We start from the raw sequence: 15139 nt of genomic DNA on the forward strand, positions 1-15139 counted from the left end.
AACTCCCAGTGATTAAAAACCAACCAACCAACCAACCAAATATTACAGTTCTTTGTAACGTTACTTGTAAACAACATAAAAATAAGAGTATACTTGCAAGCTTATTTTAATTGACTAACTGCTGCTAAACGTAAAAGAAACTGAATGCAAGCAATTTTATTTACATAGTTCAGGGAAAGAAATCTAGTGTCTTATTAAATGCAACTTGAAAGTTTTCTCAACTATTGCTATTACTGTTCAACACATTCTCATTTAGCTTCCATTATCATTTGTGACAGAGGTTAAAATATTGCTTTCAGTGCCCAAATGATGTTATTGTAGGTCTTAATACAGGTTTTGAAGGTAATTATATTCATACAAAATAACTACTATTGATGCTTGTCAACTGAAGGATGCTTTCAGGAAATACTCAAACTACTGCTTTCCACTTCACTATTAAATACTACAGTATACTAATTTAAGAATTAACTATGCATTGGTATTTACCCATATAAGACGTGATTAAAATCTGTCTTGTTCCCCAATTTTGCCCATTACTTCCACTTTTCAAAGTCAAAAACACTGGACAATTATTTACAAAGAACTTCAAGGAATGCAATGCATAGGCACTTCTTTTGTTCTGATCCATGATGAGAGAAGATGTCTCATTTTAGTGAAATGGTTATTAACAAGAGACTTCGTACCATGAAAGAAGGTATGTATCCACAAAATATTAAGGAATCTCTTGTGTCAAGACAGAGTTTTCAAATTAAGGAAGAAAGCAAGTCAAGGGGGGAGGGGGGAGAAAAAGAAAAAGTTAAGCTAGAGGACTACATATCCTAAGGATCTGAGATTTGACACAGCCATATTTGTTGTTCCATTATTACTGCTAAGGAAGGGAGGTGGGAGCAAGCAAAAAGTCCCACTCAAGTATTGGTTTAGAACTTATGGTCAGACAAGCTATATGGCTATATAAACACAGACAAATTCTGTCACAGCAAAATGTAAAATTATTTATTTTCACTGTAATTGTATTACCATCTCAGGCATTACAAATAAAGTTTTTACTTTTAAAGCATTCAGGCATTTAAAAATTAAAGCATTCAGGAAGAAACAGGCATTTCCGTTAGTTTCATAGGGTCCTACTTTCATCTGTAGGCACCCAAGTACCTTCAAAAATCTTTTAAGATCTACATCATACGTTGCTCCTTCACTGATGGATTTCTCATCTTCCAAACAACCTGTCACTTCTTGCAGATGTCAATAGAAGGGTTGCTCTTTTCCTGCAAGACAAACAAACCCTCAAATTACTTCAGTTACAAGAGGTCATTTAAACAAAGTTTTCATGGGTCTGCTTATAACCCTTTTCTACTCCATGTACATTTAACAATTTGATATTTTTTTAATGCAAACAGTTCTACTTTCATTAATCATAGAGACTTAATCTGAAATCTTCTTGGAAGACTCTGTCAACACAGTAACATCAGTTCAGTTTCAAATGCTGAGCTATGTATAGGTAGCCCTGATCCCTACATCTCAAAAAATCCCAGTGTCTTTCGGGACAAATGCAACCCACAGCCCACTAACTGTAACAGCAGCATCTCCCTTGCACCAGCCACTAGGTTCTTTAGGAAGCTTTCTCCACTTGGAAATATAGCTTTCAGTCATAGATGGGCATATACTTCAGCAATAACTTCAAAAATTCAGAACTCGGGAAGTCTTAAGATGGTAAAGAACCATCTGAATACTCAGTTCAGTGGCAAACTGTTGACAACCACCTGCTCCTAAATACAAGCTCGTTGACATGTTATAGGATTGACTGTTCATCATTAGAAATTTATTTGGAGGCCTCCTTCTGCCCCTTTTAAGCATCATTCATTTAATTTACACATGCATCTCATTAATCCCTCTGGTTTCTGTGTAGAAAAATGGGTGACATGGGATCAGTTAACACACTGGAATTTTCCCATGTAACCATAAAATCTGCTGCATGAAGGAAACTAAAGTGCAGAGGAAAGAGGATGGATAATGGAACAACTGAATACCACTTACTGTTCAGTGTAAGTAAATTAAGTGGTTTTGCACACTCCACTGAAAACAAGTCCTGAATAATGATATCATCAGGATACAAACATTCTACTATCATTTCTGGTACTGCTCTATGAAAAGAGTACTGTCTTTACATGACTTGTTATCAGGTTGCCACAAGCAAAACTGCACAGAAATCCACCTTGGCTTACCTTACAGATCTTGGGAACAGCAACGTTTATTTCTCACTATCATGTCAGCTCTGCTACAGGATGTCCTTAAAATTAGTCTGTATCTCTCCCACTCTTCTAGAAACCACAAAGGCTATGAGGAAGATTTTTTTTTTTTTTCTTTTTAACTAATGGGTACATCAGTAAGATCTGATGAAAGAGACACAGCTTTCACAGCCTCCCCAAACAATTTTTTTTTTTCGCTGTGTGGGTGACCAAGCACTGCAACAAGTTGTGCAATCTCTCCACAGAGAGGTTATGAAGTCTCTGCCTGCGAACATATTCAAAACCTGACTGGACGTGATCCTGGGCAACCTGCTCTAGCTGACTCTGCTTGAGCAGAGGAGCTAGACTAGGTGACCTCAAGAGGTCCCTTCCAAACTAAATGATTCTGGGAAAATTCATTAAAAGCTACCAAAAACATGCTTAGGAAAGAAAAACAAGCAAAAAAAAAAAAACAAAACCAAACCCAAACCAAGGCTGTAGATTATAATTCTGTCTCATCACTAAACAGATTAGAAAGAAACAGCACCTGGAAAACACTGTTTGCATCAAAACTAAAACTGTCTGTACTTGTCCTATAGGCTTTCCACTATTAATCAACCTGTTCTCTACTTCAGTGCAGAATGCTCAAACTCTGACACCCAGTCTCAATAAGCAAGGTGTCACACAAAGCAGGCAATTTAACATGACAGACTGATGTCACCATACAGCACCAGAAGGAGCCTGAAATCACTGCTTTTTCTGGATAAATTTGTTCTGAATTTATTTTCACTTTTTCTTTGATTCCATGTGCCTTCTCAGATTACATGGTCGAGAATTATTAAATGTTTTTCCTCCAGTCTACATATTATAAGTAGCATTAAGAAAAATCTGTAACAGGCTCAATTCTTTTATGGGCTATTGGGCTCGGGCTATTCTCATTTGAGATAAACCCTCTCCTGGAAAGAAAAATTGCTTACTCAGTGTCAGTGTTTTAAGAGGAGCTATACACTGAGCTCCACATTCTGAACAGACAGAGGCCTCGCCTATTTCCATGTTGACTAATCAGTCCCATATTTCACAAAAGTCTCACTAGTAATGTCTTCCAAGAGATGCAGCTAACTCAGAAGAGGAAATAATGCAGGTCTTTGTCCCGTAAAATGTTTGCAGTTATTAGGGTTTTTTTCTTCTAATTTTGAAATGTGTTTATCACTCCTCATTCTTGAAATTCAACATGTATCTTTTCACACCAATATATGAGACCTGAAAGTAAGATCTATTAGTTGACAGGCCAAGTCAAGTCTAAGGCACTCCTGGGTAACATTCAACTTCTGTTTACAGATTCTTATATTTGAATTCCTATACAGAAAAACTTAACATCTCCAAGTGCTTCAATCTTTTTATAGAAAGTGACTAGCTGGGTACAGTTCATGTGTCTCACAAATAAAATTTTTATTTCAGTATATGGCAATGGGATTTCTAACAAGGTTCATATATTTTAACTGAGATCTTACAATGTTCTTGGAAACAATGGTAATTTTTAGCTTTTCCTTGCCAACAAGGAAACTGCTTAGTGAAAAACAAGCTGGTATATCCATACAGACATGCAAAATACATCTTAACACAGTCCACATCCAAAGAACTTACATGTTTAATTCATGTTAATATGCCTCCAAACAAACTCCCAAACTACTAAGAATTCAATGTCTACACTAAAATTCAACAGTAGAATACAACAACGGACAGTTTTATCCAATATGAACAGCAAAACATTCATTCTAGTCAATGCAGAAACAAAAAATACAGACTATCACTGATCAAGTTTCATGCTTATAATGTGGAACTAACTTCTGAAGTAGGACTGGCAAGCTAATAATATCACCTTTATATACTAATGAGACCAGTATACTTGCAATACCCTTTTCAACACTGTCTCCAAGATCACAAAGCAAATCACCAGCTTTTGCTTTCTTTTAATGAGAACAGGATTTTTTTCCTTTAGCTTCCTATTCAACCATCCATACTTTGTGCTTAAGACACCAATACCGATAATTAAGTGATACACTTCGTTATTCTAACTCAACATCCTGACTAATAAGAGTTTGTAATTTACCCATCCCCTTCTGCAGCTGAATAGAATCAGAAAACTCACTGCTTTTTTATCTGTATGATAAACTAGCATATGCAGGTGGGGGCTTAGATATATATGACTAACACAAAGCAGAGGAAAGACTTTAAGAGCTGGACTCACAAACAGTGAGACACTCTTATTTCTAAAGACAAGACTGTATATAACTGGATACACTTATGACATCATCTTACAGACATAAATCCTCCAGCCCAAAACAATCTCTTAAAACACATGCAACCCATCTTGGCTTGCACCAGTTTTTACTATCCTTCTTTCCCTCTACCCAAATTATTTGCAATTTAGCCATGTCATGAGCAATTTTAGAATACATTTGTCCACTGATTCCATTTCTGAGGGGGTCCTCCTTTACCTATGAACATAACCATGTGAAATGGTATATATTATCAAAATTTGCCCCCCTTAGAAACTTGAGCAACAGAAGAGGAGGGAAAAGAAGTTAGGAAATTCAAGAGCTGAAACTTCCCTATCTGCAGGCAGGTTTTCAAACAAGTAAAGCTTTCATCTTGAGGACAAATGTAACAGTAAGATTTAAAAAGTAAGACCAGGGAAGGCTGATTACTGTCATATGTTAGTTTAACTTTGTTTTTCCAAAGAACAGAAATTTAAGAAGTTTAAAACTGCCCTGAATTGTGGCCAACACAGTAGTCATCTGGACATGCTTCTCCAGGATATGAATACTATTTCTAGAAGAACTACACCCCAATGGCCTCAATAGCAGTCTAGTATGTAGCCTGATTTGGTATTATAATGTTCATACCCAAGAACGTTTTCCCACACTTGGTGTGTGGAATGACAACCACTAGATTTTTTTCTCTTAGCATACAAAGTGTTTGAGGATTATTTCATCTCAGAGGTGGCACTCCTGGATGTCCTTCACATTCATCATTCATTTCTATTCATTTCTCCCCAACAACACAGACCAGAGCTGATGATAACACAAACTGCATTAAGCTCATTAATAGTTTTGTAGTGGACACTGACGGCATGGACAACTTAAACACTGGAATCAGACTTTCACAAAGCCAGAAATTTATCAAGATTGTTCTCTTTTATTTTGAAAAGACAGAGATGGAATTCACATAGAATACCAAAGCGATGTACTGTGATTTCATAATAGAAAGCTTTAATATGATTTCACACTGACTTTACATTTGGAAACATACTTTATCTTTTGCCTGAAAACAAAGAAAAAACCCTTTTCCTTTGTATGGTACCTGCCATGGTAAGATGCCAAATACTGACTGAGGAAGTTATGTACAAAAGTAACAGAGCTGAACTGCACAATCTGTCTTTTGAAGGTTTTATCAATTTGGCAGGGTAGTCTGAAGAAAAATGTTCCCTATCAAATGGGTTGTCAAACCCCACATGACTGTTTTTATAACTTCACTTAATAGGAAAAATGCACTTACTGGCTTTTCAAGAACAATTGGATGATCAGGAAGAAACTCTGGCTTCTTCTGAGAGAGGGAAACACTGGAAAGTTTCAGAAGGAAATCTCTGCTGTATTTGATCCTTTCTGTGAATACACAAAATCACTAAGTTCAACATTGTTGTTTAAGGCATTAAGGTTGGGAATTCAGAGAACTGGTTTGGTTTCTTATAGAAGGGTGGAAATGCTGCATGTGGAATAGAAAAATCAGTATTAAAACCAGCAGTAATTTAAGTCTGACCTTGCATCAGGATAATTTGTAGTAAATTACAGAGCATTTCACCTTAACTCTTATCAAATTGACTTAGTAAATATGGAAGACTATTCCAAGCTAATAAGGGTTTGTTGTTTTAACACAAAAGAACAAAAAAAAGGTGAATCCAACCTTATACTACAGACAGACTCCCTGTATCTTGTTCTAATTAACAGAAACACCACAAACTGGTCTTGAAACCCTAAGAAAATCTGTTCACACAAAGTGGCACACATTTCTATGGCACAGATAAAAAAAACGGAGCGTCTCTTTTTCTTGGTGCTATTAAGTTGATGTCTTTCAACAGCTAAAAGTAATTATGAGATCTTCTGCATTTAAACTGGCAAATGGATCAATACCAGTGAAACAGTTTTGAGGGTTTTACACTGAATCAACAAGAGTCAGGGGCTTTGCTTAGAATGTTCATGTTATCATTCGAGTTTGTACCACTATCTCTACTCTAGCATAGCCTCAGATATAATACGTCTACTCATGTCCGTATTTTCAGCTGACATTCTTAAACAAGAGCAGAAACAAGAGAAAAGGAATTAGGCAAAGAAGGGAAAAACTTTATCTCTGATCCTCGGTGACAAAGAAGTTTACTCCTTTAGGAATAATGGGCCTCCTGTAAGACTGTTCGGTGGATGAGGAATTGGCTGGATGGTCACATCCAGAGAGTAGTGGTCAATGGTTCACTGTTCAGATGGAGATCAGTGACAAGCAGTGTCCCGCAGGGGTCCGTACTGGGACCAGTACTGTTTAATATCTTCATCAGTGACATAGACAGTGGGATCGAGTGCACCCTCAGCAAGTTTGCAGATGACACCAAGCTGAGTGGTATGGTTGACACGCCTGAGGGACAGGATGACATCTAGAGGGGCCCAGACACCATCCAGAGAGACCTGGAAGTGAGCCCATGTGAACCTCATCATGTTCAACAAGGCCAAGTGCCAGGTCCTGCACCTGGACCAGGGCAACCCCTGGTATCAATACTGGCTGGGGGATGAAGGGACTAAGAGCACCCCTGCAGAGAAGGACTTGGGGGTACTGGTGGGTGAAATGCTGGACACGACCCAGCAATGTGCGCTTGCAGCCCAGAAAGCCAACTGTATCCTGGGCTGCATCAAAAGAAGCGTGGCCAGCAGGTCAAGGGAGGTGATTCTGCCCCTCTGCTCTGGTGAGACCCCACCTGAAGTACTGCATCCAGCTCTGGAGCCCTCAACACAGGAAAGACATGGACCTGTTGGAGCAGGTCCATAGGAAGGCCACAGAAATGATCAGAGGGATGGAACACCTCTCCTACGAGGAAAGGCTGAGAGAGTTGGGGTTGTTCAGCCTGAAGAAGAGAAGGCTCCAGGGAGACCTTATTGCGGACTTTCAATACTTAAAGGGGATTTATAAAAAAGACGGGGACAGACTTTTTAGTAGGGCCTGTTGCAACAGGACAAGGGGTAATGGTTTTAAACTACAAGAAGGTAGATTCAAACTATATATAAGGAAGAAATTTTTTACAATGTGGGTGGTAAAATAAAGGAACAGGTTGCCCAGAGAAGTGGTAGATGCCCCAATCCCTGGAAACATTCAAGGTCAGGTTGGATGGGGCTTTGAGTGATCTGGTCTAGTTGAAGATGTCCCTGCTCATTGCAGGGGGGTTGGACTAGTTTTAAAGGTCCCTTCCAACCCAAACTATTCTATGATTCTAAGAGAAAGCAAGGAATTGACTGAGATAGCCATAAAAAGCACTTAATAACTGTAGAGACAGATAATTGAAGGCATACTACCACCTAACAGGTATCAAATGGAAATTATCTAGAACTGAAGGTACAGCTGGAAATAAGGAAATTTCACAGTGCAATAGAAGGGGAGTGGGGGAGAGACTTATTTGTAGGTAGTACCTGAACAACAGGACCTCTAAAGTTGTGTTACTCTGAAGGAAAGGATTACAACAATCAGCCAACAAACAAAAGCCCTTTGAAAATGAAGTGTTGGAAAAAGTTTGACATTATGGACAAATGTGGAATAGACTCAGGAAGGCATCACAGAGCAATTAACCTCTAAAAAAGATCCAAAGTGATGGCTTATATAAGAGACCAGGATCTGATGAGAAGCAATTTAAGATCTTGTAGAACACAATACTCTCTACACACCACAAGCAGAATCAATGAAAGGATTTGAAAGCCACCACCAACAGACAGAACTTGACAAGCCTGACACCAAACCAGATACATGGAACAGAACATTATTCTATTTACCAAGATCAAGAACAGAAGAAACAAACCTGAACCTGAAAGGGGATACATGGAAGACTTATTTTCAAGTCAGTAACACACAAGAGTGTAGAATTACTGCTCAAGAACCTGGGTGATGCTAACCTCATACAGAGGAAAAATAGGAAAGGCTTAATAGAACTTAACAGAATTCTTTCAATTCTTGAGTACTAACAGCAACAGAACAAACCAAGTCTTCTGATATTACTTAAGGCTTGGAGATTACAGATGGAGATATGAGATGCCTGATTACAGGAAGACATTAACAGAAAAAATTGTCTCAATGAACCGATGACCTAACCTGTATTACTGTCACAGTTCCTGTGACATGTTTAAGAATGAAGAATTAGGCAGGAAGCAGTGCAGAGGACTGTGAGAATACATTTGGAACCTGACATTATCCATTAATGAAAAAAGAGTAAAAGTTTAGCTTGTTTAAACTACCAAACCATGACAAAAACACTATTATGCTTTATGAGTACTGAGTGACAGGCAGTACAGAAAGAAAAGCATAAGGAGCAAACATTAAGGACAGTGTTGACACAAGAACAAACTGTCCAAGACTAATCATAGAAGAAATTAAGTGATTTCTAACCATCAGAAAATTAGTATTTCAGAAGCACTGTAGTAAGAGTAGGAAAGGAAGCCAAACTACTAAGTTCTTAAATTGGTTGCATGCAATAGTCTGTATGCTGTGACTGACCCCTGCAACAGGCTAAAGGATGTAACTCAAATCTGTACTTCTACACACAGAAGCCATTTACACAAAACCAGGATTTTGGTTGAAGAAGCTTTTTTATGTTTGGAGTTTGTTTCTTCTTGGTTTTGTTTTAGCTTTTTTTTTTTAAAAATAGAAAAGAAAAAATAAAAAAAGAGAGACAGGTAAAACCTTATATATGCAAGCAAGTCTACCAGTGGAGGTTTCCCACCTTAGTTATGGCCAAGTTTTAACACTTTCTCTAGAGTGGTATGTGAAAACCAGAAATGTTTCATATTGTTCTCAAATTGTGGTATGGAAGGAAGCCGAACTCTCAAAGCACTGGCTAATCAGAAAAAATGATACACAGCCCACATCTCTTCAAAGTTCAACTGTCTTCCATCTAGAAAATACAACTCTGACACAGATCTCCATGCAATATTTTACCTTTTTTTGCTTCTGATTCATGCTGTTTTGGTTGACAGGACATCATAGTTTGAGTTAAGATCTTCACTTCAGTCATTTCAGATAACTAAGATAGGGAGGAAAGAGTTAAAATTTTTTTTATATATTTCACAAAATTAAGTTATGAAGCTTGTTTCCTTTAAGCATATTAGAACAAGGATGTATGTTTCTAAGTTTCCTAGTTAAAAATAACAGTTGTAGCACAGTTTCAGTAATCAATTTTGCTTTCACCAGTCACCAAGATTTTGGACAATTAATACTTTCTCTGCATGAAGAAAAAACTGGATTCTGTTCATTTTTTCTACTCCTTGCAATTGAATCACCATCTTCTTTTCAGTATAAGAACAGTCTGAAAAGAAACAGTCTTGCACAAATTACACTGTAGTCAGAACTGTATCTATTTATAACAGTTGATGCATCTCTGACTTGAAGGATGAAGGTCCTGCAAAATAACTGCAGAAAACTGTAAATAGGAATACTGGTAATGTAAAATGCCCGAGAAGTTTAATCTGAACCTGTATAATGTTTGTTACTCTTGATAACATACAATAAAGGAATAGTTCAATGACTGACAAAGCAGTATAGGTAAGCACATTTGAGACAGCAATCTTTTAGACAGAATTTTACAGTGCTATTGCTAGTTTTTAAAAAGAACACAATTATCTCCTCCTTTTCTCTTATCTCACCCAGAACACAGCCAGAAACTGCTACACTGGGGAATAATAAAAGCAGGAAGTACTTTCCTTAAGACCAAAAGAGAGACTTGGATTCTCTCACTTTGCGAAAGGTTTCATAAGCATCAAGACTCAACATCTACAGTATAACACTGAGTTCCTTCCAGATGCCAAAACCTTGAAGTGGGTGGTTTGGAAAGCAGTTTACCCTCAACAGTTTGGCCTGGCTCCCAAAAGGCTCCACAGGTTTGGCTGAGGAGTTTTAATCTCATTCTGAGACAGATTTTGGGAGGAGGGTGGGGGCAGGCAGAACTGAAATTTTGGGAAGCATTTGTCAAAAGTGAAAGAGATCCTACTTTCTGGACAGAGACAGCAGTTAACACTTTGTACCATAACTGCACCACCAGCTTTCATTGTGTACCAAAACTACAAATTGTGAAATGGCAAAATATTGCTAGTATATTATCCACCCTGCTCGCACTTCCATTTTCTGTGGCTGAAATTTAGTTATCTTTTCCTGATTTTTCTAAAACTTCTGGGGGAAAAAATATGAAAAATCTACGGATTTCAGAGAATGAAATTAACAAGAGAACCATCCAGCAAATTCTAACTGCTTTGTGATGTTCAACTAGTCTTTGCAAATCTTAGCTATTCAAAGGCTCTTTCTAAGTACAAACAAGGATTTAACACATTCTCAAATCCACAAGAAAAAGACATGCATGGTAAAGCAAAATTTACAGCAATGTGCCACACGTCACCACAATATTTTTATATTTTTTCTTGCACCATCTCCCATGACATCATCCTGTCAACTGCTTTATAATGAGGAGTTCTATTATGTTTGGTTTTCAGTCCAAAACTTAGCATTTGATTTGAGTATCACCACTCACAACAATAGTCTTATACATGTTCCTATCTGAAATTCATCTACAAAGAATGGAATCCATCTATAAAGAATATCCCTAGAGCAGGGCATGTATTTCTGAAGCTAAATGTAATTTTTAAATGGTAGTGAAGAAGTAGTAAATTAAAACTGATACTGACTGATAGAGACTTTTCAACTCTCGCTACTTCAAGTAGATCTGAGGTAGTGGACTCAACACTCCTCAGATCTTCTGAAAATTCTTTGCATACCATGAAGTAACAAAAATTATTCTTTGCTTTAAAATAGCCAGTTAGGGCACAGTGAGTATTCAGGCACTTTCACTCTGAACACCAGTTTGGTGGAAATTCCCTAGAATCAAGGCTAACATCTTAGATACAAGGACTATCACTGTGCTCATTATTAACAGTAGCTCTTCTCCACTTCCTCTAAGGCTTAAGACTAAAAGTTTCAGACTAGAAGTTCCTCAGATAGCAGCTGTAATTCTGTAATTCATGGTTCTTTATACTCAGAGCTGAATCTAACATTGAACAGCACTCGTGATGTGCCATAATGATGATTCTTTTTTTCCTGGCAGAAGTCTAAGCAGCTTTAAGTGTGCATACTAAATATCCCAGAGTAAAGCAGTTTGGAGAACTCAGGTGCCAGATTCTTCTTCAGTTCTTCCACTGCTTTAAGAACCTGGTTTGTCAGAGTTGGGGTTTTTTTTTTGTTTCTAACACCTCTTATTTTTTAAAATCTATTTCTAAGTTAGTGGCAAATACAATCTGCTTTACTTTTTCAAATCTTCACCATTCATCATGCTTTCCAAAAAGTAACTTGCATTTCCTGTATCCTAACCTATAGCAATTTCTCTCCAATAGATGGTCTCTACATAAGTCTATGACTGGTATAAAAAGTTGTAACAAGTTGATTTCCTTTAGCAATACTAAGTGTTATGTCAACAGTTGTTCTTGGTTTTCACCTCATAGTGTATTTAGTGTTGTGCTCATTTATCTTCTGTAAAAGGAAATATATTGGAGGAAGAAGGAAAGGTGATGAGGATAATTAAAGTGTTATGATTGTAGATACAGAGCACTACTACTGTCTTGCCAAAAAGGCAGTAAGATTTAAAGTACCTGAAATACAATTACAATTTTGAAGAACAAGTTCTTGAAGTATATATACAAGTTCTGAAACACATATATATATATTATTCTAGGAATGGGGACGTTATTTCACCATATCCAGAGCCAAAGAGCAAATGGACAACAACGTACAGCTTTCTCATATCGTCACTGACGCTTTTTGAAGTGTAGAGAATGTTCAGCAAGATTCATTAAAGACTGGTAATACACAGCTCTGTATCATCAGATTCAGGTCCAGATATCTTCAGAACTAGATACTGAATGTTCCTACATAGAAAAATATTCTGTGAAGTTGCTATGCCAGCCTTCAGGCCAATGCTGCCCATCAAGTAGGGATTCACAGGGTACTAATCAGGTGGTATTTGGAGGTACCCATGCAACAGCTGACAGTCAAAAGCATTAAAAATGTAAAAAACCAACTCTATTCTTTTTCAATATCCTATGCCAAAGAAAAAGTTTAAAAAAGAAATAATACAGCTATACTAACATCAAAGAAATGCAGCACATAGCTACACATAGCCAAATACTCATGAAACTGAGTATTACAACATTGCTGACCACAAGCCTATTCTAAAAGGTAATAGTTTGTTCTCCTCAATACATATTGATCAAAAGACAAGCATTAACTGTTAATGTCCTATGTGCGATCAAGGATAGGCTGCCAACACCTTGACTTTTTTTTTCCTTTTTTAATGTCAAAGGCAGCTTCCAGAAGCTTCAGACAATAAAGAAAGGACTACAGGATTATTAGACCTCTTCTAAAATAAAAAATGAAGGCACAGACACTTGGCCTAACAACAACAACAAGAAATTTTAAAACTTTCAATACACTTTGAAGAACATTCAAATCAGTATCAACAGAAAATCAAATTCAGACTATGAAACATTAAGCATTTCAGTTGGAACACTACAAACTTCATTTTGCAGCAAACGGCTACAACCAATTTCAAGTTTGAAGGACACATTGTACCATGTCTAAAAACAAGTATTTCTGGCAATAAAGCATTAGAGTGCGTCTCATTTTTTTTGAATGCTAAGGCCCGTTTATTGCCCAGTCCAGCAGAGCCAATGAAACAGAACTACTGAATGCACTGAAACTGTTTAATTATCTAGTTTTGTGAAGTTTGCTGCCTCAAATGAATTTGTGCGCGTGCTAACAAAACAAAACAAAAATTATGTCTAACGTTATTCTTTACACATAATAAGCAAAAACTGAGCATGTGTACTTTAAGTTTAAAATAGCTGTCTCAAATTCAATGAAGACTAAAGAAATGCCACACAGACTTTCATAAGACTCTTAAATAAGTAACTCAGAAGATGTATTTTTCAGCTACTAGTGCATGCAAATATCAGGGAAAGGCATTCCTGAAACTCATACTTCTTTTTAACACTTCTGACACTGCTGGTTTATACCATACAGATTCAAGGACACTCCTAGCTGGAAATAGAGTTTACTTTTAATTTGGTAACATAAGGGATCAGCTGACCTTCAATTTATAGCACTCCGGAACAGACTCCATCAACTTCGTCATCTACTATTTACTCAATACTCACCCAGTCAACCTTACTCTGCAAACATACTTCAGTGTTGCTGGGTAATTCAGTCTGAAAGTTTAACGCACTGGCTGATGCCAGTGAAGACAAGAGAAAATATTAAGAAAACGTATTTTAAATAGACTCCATATTTTTATTTTGTGATGCTTGCTACAAGAACATTACTGAAATCCAACTGCAAAGAGATTATACAGGCACTTATTCACAACTTAAAAGCTCTAAATCACCACAGGACCATTTTTCCATTTCTTCCATGAATTTTAAACAAAGTAAGAATTTATCATGTCACTTCGCTTCTGCCCACATTAGCACAACTGTCACTGTTTCTCTGGCCACCAAAAATTTCTAACGTAACAATAATAAGAGCTGTAACACTGTAATATCTAGAAGGCATACAGAGATTTAAAAACAAAACCAAAATATACACACCTGACATAAATACTGCATGATTTTTTTCTTAGGCTTTTTTGTTTTAAACTTGTATGAAGGCTAGATAAGAATAGTACAGTGCAGTATATTGTAACTGCAATAAAACCTAAAGAATAATCTATTCCTTACATTATGTGTATTTTATGTTTTCAATAGCAGGAGTCAACTAACCCAAGAAATCCAAATTTAATAGAGAATCCTGATCCAGCTTTCTGAAGCCAGAATTTCAGATGCCAAGCTAGAAGAACACCACCAAAGAGAGTTCTGCATAAACCTAATGCAGTTTAAATTCAGATCTTCTCACAGAGATGATGTAGTAAGATCAACACAGAGGAAGATATTTATACAGCACTGTAGTTTGAACAAAGTAATTAAAATCCAAGTCATCTTACAAGTCATTATTTCCTTAAAAGCAACTGAAGCTTTGGCAAAGTGAACTATATCTTAGCCATGCTACTCACCTTGTTTAGAAGACAGATGATGCACAGGTCGTGCTGGCTGAAGGGATTTACCAATAAACTTTTTAGTTTCCTTTAACATTTTGAAGCATCACACTTTAAAAAAGCAGCAGAAGTCAACAGAGAGCATTCAGTTTCACTTATGGATGTTAAGTAAGAAGAACAGTCTATCTACCACTCGTTAGTTGCATTTGACAAGAGGATACGCTGTATTTTAGTATCTGGGCAGGAAAAAGAAGAAAGGCCTAACACAGAAATTTTCTTAGATGAGCAAATATGCTGGATAAAATTTGCATAAAGACAGAATCAGACATCTCTCTCATTTCTCCTTCCAATTGAGCTACCCTAGCTGCTTCTCAAAAAGATTTTTTTTCCTGTACATATGTCTGTACACCTGGAGAAAGAAGATGGGGACACGTGATGGAAATGAAGGTATTTTCTAACAATGTAATTCAATGGGGTTTTAATTAATTAACATCAGTGTACCCTTTACAGTCTACTGGCTGCACAGGAGTTCCTTTTATATATATCT

General features: G+C 37.0%; 1 protein-coding gene across 1 annotated transcript; it reads right to left on the reverse strand.

The window, feature by feature from the left end:
* Window positions 1-1124: 1124 nt before the first annotated feature.
* On the reverse strand, window positions 1125-14689 carry C5H8orf88 (chromosome 5 C8orf88 homolog). Its single transcript, XM_052788639.1, has 5 exons — window positions 14611-14689; window positions 13721-13791; window positions 9465-9549; window positions 5781-5887; window positions 1125-1262 (listed from the first exon to the last, which is right to left on the reverse strand). Exons 1-5 carry the CDS (start codon window positions 14687-14689, stop codon window positions 1224-1226), a joined length of 381 nt encoding a protein of 126 aa, XP_052644599.1. The 3' UTR covers window positions 1125-1223.
* Between the last annotated feature and the right edge of the window lie 450 nt (window positions 14690-15139).

Source organism: Harpia harpyja, chromosome 5 (assembly GCF_026419915.1).
Source record: "Harpia harpyja isolate bHarHar1 chromosome 5, bHarHar1 primary haplotype, whole genome shotgun sequence".
NCBI lineage: Eukaryota > Metazoa > Chordata > Aves > Accipitriformes > Accipitridae > Harpia > Harpia harpyja.

What these genes read in the sequence shown, in the direction of transcription:
- C5H8orf88 (XM_052788639.1), bottom strand. Translation starts at nt 14,689, where the DNA reads ATGTTAAAGGAAACTAAAAAGTTTATTGGTAAATCCCTTCAGCCAGCA. An exon ending in TGCAGAGTAAGGTTGACTGG is followed by an intron (nt 9,550 to 13,720) that starts GTGAGTATTGAG and finishes TCCCTATCTTAG; the next exon opens with TTATCTGAAATGACTGAAGT. An exon ending in TGAATCAGAAGCAAAAAAAG is followed by an intron (nt 5,888 to 9,464) that starts GTAAAATATTGC and finishes GTGTATTCACAG; the next exon opens with AAAGGATCAAATACAGCAGA.